Consider the following 6,462-nt stretch of genomic DNA (forward strand, 5'->3'; position numbering starts at 1 on the left):
AGGCGGCCGCGGGCCAGCGGCAGGCTCTGCGGGTAGGCCACCACGGCGCGCAGCAGGCGCTCGGCCGCCGGCCGGCCCTCCAGGCGGTAGGTGAGGGGCTGCGCGTACCAGCGACCTGCGGGGAAGCAGCAGTCAGCGCCCCGCGGCCGGGCAGGAGGGGACTGCCGCCGAGGTGGTACCTGGGTACAGCACAGCCCCCGGCAGCACCGGGATCCCAGGGCCCTACCTCTGGGATATGCCAGAGCCTGGAAAAAGCCCGGTCTCCCAGCCCGCGATGCAGGGAAAGGCCGGGAGCAGCACAGCGGTGGGCCAAGGGCAGAAGTGCCCAGGACGGTCCCCATCCTTGGCGCTGGCGTGGCTCCAGACCAGGAGCACACGCAAGGCCAGGAATGCTCACAGCCATATCCCCCCCGACCCCCAGGTCCAGGATGGCCTGCTGCCCCTGTCACCCTGCTGAGGGGGACCCCAGGGACGAGGGCTGGGTGCCCTCACCCGGCACCGCACCCTGGCACTCGGAGCCTGGGCACCGCCAGCAGGGGGGAAGAGCCGGATGCCAGCCTCCGCCCTCCCTGCCGAGGGGCTCTCGCCCCACATAGCCCCCCGCTCCCAGCGGCGCCTTACCTGCCCAGGGCTGGCCCCCGGAGGAGCTCGCCCGCACCAGGCGGACGGTGTTGGTGGCCAGGCCACGGTCGCGGCGGGGCCGCCCTTCGCGGTCGGCGGCGCGCCGGTACAGGTTCAGCATGTACCGCAGGGGCTGCCCGCTGGCCGGCAGCGCTCGCAAGTCCCGGCCGCCCGGTGCCTGCTCCTGCAGGGCTTGCAGCAGGGGCAAGGGGCCAGGGGCCGGCGGTCCCTGCAGGGCGGCCAGCTCCCGGGAAAGCAGCGCGGCGAGGAAGAGCAGGCTGGCGAGGGGGCCGAGTGAGCCCATGGYGAGTGCGGGAGCGAGTGGGGCAAGGTAGGGTTGGTCAGTGGCGGGATCTAGGGGATCCCTGCAGTCATGCTCCTCCTCCCCAGAGAGGCAGAGCTGGTAGCAGGCACCAGCAAAAGGGGATCCCAGGGAGCTCCCAGCTGCTCTCAGGCCACTGCATCCATGCCAACCTCTTCAGCTTGGCAAAAAAAAAAAAAAAACAACAGAAAGGGAGGGCCTCTCTCTGCAAAAAGGGGTGCAAATTCAGGACTAAAACCCAGCCCCTAGGCTAGGGGCAAAGCCAACTGGACAGGAGCCTGGCTAAGGGGGCCTTAAAAGTACTGGGGAGGGGGAAGGGAGGCACTGTGGGACAGGGATAGGGTGGGGTGGGGAGGACCAGCTTGCTCAGCCCACCTGCTCCTCGCCAGCCTGATCCAGCAGGGTAAAGGAGCCTGGGCCTCCACAGCCCATTTTAAAGGCATGGTCCCAATCAGGGCTTAAAGGGCCAGGAGCGTCTTGCTTCCCTGGGGAAGGCTAGATCTGGAGCCCCATGGGATGCTCACACTGGACCCAGAGCTGCATCCAGCTCCTCCCTGCCCTGTGCCAGCTCTCCCATGGCTCTGGAAAGGGTCAGGTTGGAGGAGGAGTGTGTGGGCCCCTATGCATGGGCAGGACAGGTGACTTGTCCCTCCTCCTCCTCCCCAATCCTCCCCTTACTCCTGGGACAAGGGGCTCAGCACATCCCTACACATCCTGTGAACCTGGGGGGTCTGTATCTGCTGCCCAGAGCAGGTGCAGAGCCTGCGGGTCTGCTCCCGGACTGGCTCTGGGACACCCATAGGCCAGGCAAAGCCAGGCTGCCCCGTGCCTCAGTTTCCCCATCTGGGAGACAAGGTGCAGATTGGGCACCAAGCCCTGGGAATGGGGAGGGACGGGGTAGCCTGATGGGAGAAGCGGGGCTTAGACGGTAGCAGCAGCATTGCCTTGGATGGGGAAACTGAGGCAGGCAGGCCCCGGGCAGCTTCCCACCCGCTGCTGCTGAGGAGAAAGCCTGGTTCAGCCGATTCCCCAGCTCCTGCTCCACCATCTAGGCAGAGCTGCCCTCTCCCCTCCAACAGCTCCCCCCTCCCATGGCACTGGGGTCCCCCTCAGCTCCTGCCATTCTGGACACGGACCAGGTGGGAAGAGGAGTCAGGAGGGTGGGAGAAAGATCACCCCCATCCTTCTCCCCAGTGGCCTGGCCTGCCCCATGATTGCCTCCTCTTTTCCGGACCTGCAGGCAGCAGCACCAATGCTTGGAGTGTGCCTCGGTTTCTCCAGCAGCCCTGCAGGGGCGGGAGGGAAGGTGGGGAGGACTGAGCATCCAAGGCACGGTCACCCCAGCATGCAGGACATCTCCAGCCTAGCAGCGCCGTCCCGCTCCTGAAAGGGTCCCCCTCAAACCGGAGTCACCAGCCCGGGGCTGTGTGCCACGCTGGGCACTGTCAGCCCAGAGCAGCAGTGCCAGGGCCCGGGAAACTGAGGCCATCCCTTGTGCTGCCTGGCACGTGGCACCAAGCCGCAGCGCGTACATGGGGGCCGGGTGACAGAGAGCCCAGTGGGAGGGAGTCCGGCTGGGCCAGGGTACCCAGCCTGGGGGCACTGCCAGGCCTTCGGCTTCCCCCGGATCAGGGAACTCAGCTCTGGGGTCTTTCTGCCACCCCCTGCCTGAGGCTGAGGGAGAGGGATTGCTAGGACGATGCCTGCTGCCTTCTTGGCATTGGAGGGCTGGGGGGATCTGGAGAGGTGCCACGGGTGCTGGCACTGGGGGCGTGAGGGGCTGCATCAGTGCCCAACTTGCCCCGTGTGCCACCCAGCCTCCCCTGCGTGGGGGGCATGGAGGGAGGGCGCAGCGCAAAATGCTGGCAGGGTTTTGTGCGCCGGGCCGGGGTGGCGAGGGCGGCACGGTGTTTAATGGGCTGTGGGTGCACGTGACGTGCCAGGGCACCGAGCCCTCACGCCTGGCTGGGCAGCCCTGGTTACTCATTTGGGGAAGGGCACCCGGGGCGGTGGGGCCGTCGAGCCCAGCGAAATGTGGCGAAAGTCCAGGTGCAGGCAGGACCCAGCCGCCTGCCGGAGCCGGGGGCATGGGGAGGAGGGGAGGCAGGGCCAGGCCCTCGCTCTCCAGGGGCGATGAGCAGCAGGGTGCCTGCCCGATGGAGGCAGTACCCTGCTGGGCACCCTCCCTGCCCTCCTGCGACTGGGCAGGAGAAAGGGGCTGGAGGCGGCAGCTGAGCATCTCGGGGTTGTCCAAGCAGAGCCTGCTTTGGAGGGGAACGAGTGCATCTGTGATGAGCGGGATCCAGCGCTGCAAATACCCCAGAGATCCCCCTGCTCCCAGGGGACTCTGGCAGCCTGTTCTGTCTGCACCTGATGCAAATGGAGCAGAGCATGCAACATCTCTGAGCTAGTCAGGGAACTGGAAACCCCTTGGTTTTCTTGGCCACGTGAAAGGCAAATGACCAAAATTAAACAGGAGCAAAATGTGTGAGAAAACATTTCCTGGCCCAAATCACAATGGGCTGAGCAGAGAGCGGCTGCCAGCAGACACCTCCCAGGGAGGTGCCGAGGGCCCCAGAGCCGCGGTGCCCTTTGTCGGGAGCCCAGGCTGGGATCCCAGTGCCTTCTGCCATGGGCCTGGGGAGGGCTTATTCTGCGCAGCTCCATGAGCTGGCCTGGAGAAGGGGAAATGTAAGAGCCCTTCCCAAAGCTGACATATGAAACAGGATATGGCATTTTTCAGGTGCAACAGGACTGGCCTATTTCGGATGTTGATCATGGGAGGAGATCCATCATKCCCAAGATATGCCTGTCCTTTCCCTTAGCCAAGAGGATGTGCCTGCACCGCCAATGTCCATGGCAAGCAGGGTGCATCCAGCACCCAGTGGTCACTGTGTGGCACTGCCTGGCTCCTGGCAGACATCTCAGCCCTGCACTAGCTCTGCTGTGGCTACCATGGGTGCAGGATTGGCACCTGAGCTTGGGCCGAAGGCTGCTCCCTTTGCAAGTCTGCGCCCACTGGGGTCACAGCCAGGAGATGCGCCAGGGCGATGGGCTGCGCTGGCTTCCACAGCTGCACCCGTGGCCTGTCATGCCCTGATGCCACGGGGACAGGCAGCAGCAAGCCCCGACATTGGCTGTGACCAGAGCTGCAGGACATGGGCTGCCGAGAGAAAACCCAGGGATTCTTCCTGCGCAGGCGCTGAGCATCCCCAAAGGCTGCCTGCTGGCTCAGGAAGATGAGCCCACCCTCTGCGATTTGGTACCCTGGGAGGCTCCTCCAAAATCTTGTTTGGGGGGCTGACGATTGCTCCCCTGGCCAGAGCCAGCTGCCAAGCTGAGGGTCCCAGGCAGGCACGGAGAGGCTGGCACATCCCAAGGACGGTGCCGCGCTCTGCCCAGCACCGCGCTCAGCTCCGCTCGGCCTCAGCCCCTCTTCCAGAGCTGGGGCTTTCCTGCCTTCCCGGGTGCCTTGCTCCCCCGGCAGCGGGCTGGAGCCAGCCGGGACGTTCCTGCAGACGCCGGGGCCAGGCGGGCCGGGCTGCAGCGTTGCGCCTGCCAGGCCCGCGGGGCAGCCCAGGGTGGAGGGCCGGGAGGCTCTCCTGGCGGCGGGGAGCTTTCCAGGCACAGCTATTTAGTCTGGGAAGGCGATGAGTAAGAGCGCTGGGCCGCAGGCAGGAAGGGGTGGAGCAGGACTCCTGGGCTGCCTTCGGGAACCAGCCGCTGATTCACCCCCCTGGCCTGCAGCAGCCATCCTCCTCCTCGCTGCCACTTCCTTCCTCTGCCTCCCTTTCCCCAAAGGGCCACAGTTCCTGTGGGGATGGCACAGCTCCGCCACCGAGGAGGGCCCCGGGGGAGGCAGCGGCCCCAGCGGGGAAAAGCCACGTGCCCCGGGGCACCCATCCACCCTCCAGGTGTGGGGACGGGGGCCTGACTCCTGCGCTGGCAAAGGGGCAAACACGGCAGATGATCCCCGTGGCCCCGAGGCCCCTGGGTGCTCTCTGCCCCATGGTGGCAGCGGGCAGCAGCCCGGCGCAGCGCAGCGCTGAGGGAGGCCGCTTCCCCGCCACCCTGCTGCCTTGGGGACGCCGCCCCGTCCCTTGGGGTGGCAGCCCGGGAGACACAGGGTGGGGGCCGGAGCGGGGCAGGCCAGACGGGAACCGGGAGCGTGTGCTTGCCTGCAGGCAGCAGCAGCAGGGCTCAGGGCGCCAGCGTGATTGCTGGGGCGGGGTGCTCCAGGGCACCCCTCTGCCCTGGGGAGCCCTGGCTGCTGTTGCATCACCCTGTCCCCGCCACTGTGCAGGGGACAGGGGACCAAGTGCTTAGGGCAGGCACATGGTGCTTCCCCCCCAGTTGGTATCACAGGGCCAGGCTCAAAGTAGGGGGCAGCTCTTGCACCCCCGCGGCTGAATATCACGTGCCGGCACCTGCCTCTGAACACCCTGCCCTGTGCATGTGTGCGAATGCCTTCCCACACAACCCTCGGACATGTGAGTCCTCCCACGTGCGGGTGTAAATGGGGCTCCCCACGCACGCAAGCCCGTGTGAATGCCCCCCCACTCGCCTGCACTCACGAGCACCCTCACGCATGTAGATACGCATGTGTGAGCACCCTGCCTCATGCACAGCCATGCAATTCCCCTTGCACACCCACAGGAATACTCTAGCTCACACATTGCCCCGTTTGCCACCGCAGGCAAATAGCCCAGTCATGCACACACGTGGAAAAACCCCGCTCCCACCTATGTGAATGCTCCTGCAATGGATGCCACCCTATTCACACACACGTGTGTGAACGCTGCCTGCAATTGCGTGTGAATGCGCCTCGTTCAGATACGTGGGGACACCCTGCTCATGCACAGGTGTGTGCACGTGTGCACTTATCCCCCGTTTGCACATGCACAGGTTGCTGCAACCACTTGTGGAAGCCCCCCTGAGTCATGCACACACGTGGACCCTCTACCATGCACAGGTGTGTGCACGTGTGCACTTATCCCCCGTTTGCACATGCACAGGTTGCTGCAACCACTTGTGGAAGCCCCCCTGAGTCATGCACACACGTGGACCCTCTACTTGTGCACATGTGTGCACACCCCAGCCAGGCCGGGCTGGGTGGTACCAGCACCGCGACTCTGTGGAGCCGAGCCCGGCCGTGCTGAGCCAAACACACGCTGCGCCAGCCGTGCTGAGCCCAGCTGAGTTGGGCTGGGCCGTGCAGAGCCGGGCTGAGCCAAGCCGCACCAAACCACGCCATGCTGAACTGGCCTTGGCGAGCTGGAGGCGAACCATGCCAGACCCCGCTGTGCTGTGCCAGCCCTCCCGCTCTGCCGGGTTGAGCCAGACCCAGCTGCACYGTGCCCAGCCAAGCCGAGCGGAGCTGAACCGTGTGGGCCGAGCCGAGCCCAACCGCGGCCACCCCCCTTAGCATGCCACACTGCGCCGAGCCAAGCCACGATGGGCAAAGCCGAGGCAACGGGGCCAGGCCGAGCTGAGCCGAGCCTAAGCATGCCGCGCCGGGC

The 6,462-nt window shown here is 65.9% G+C and overlaps 1 protein-coding gene across 1 annotated transcript in view; it reads right to left on the bottom strand.

The window, feature by feature from the left end:
- Positions 1-925, bottom strand: part of BMP15 (bone morphogenetic protein 15) — a 1,680-nt gene extending 755 nt beyond the window's left edge. The window contains exons 1-2 of the mRNA XM_026091414.1: positions 622-925; positions 1-115 (exon numbers count right to left, since the gene is read on the bottom strand). Coding sequence (XP_025947199.1) covers positions 1-115; positions 622-925 — 419 coding nt within the window. The remainder of the gene's footprint in view (positions 116-621) is intronic.
- Between the last annotated feature and the right edge of the window lie 5,537 nt (positions 926-6,462).

Source organism: Apteryx rowi, unplaced genomic scaffold (assembly GCF_003343035.1).
Source record: "Apteryx rowi isolate R43461 unplaced genomic scaffold, aptRow1 scaffold_901, whole genome shotgun sequence".
In the NCBI taxonomy this organism is placed as follows: Eukaryota; Metazoa; Chordata; class Aves; order Apterygiformes; family Apterygidae; genus Apteryx; species Apteryx rowi.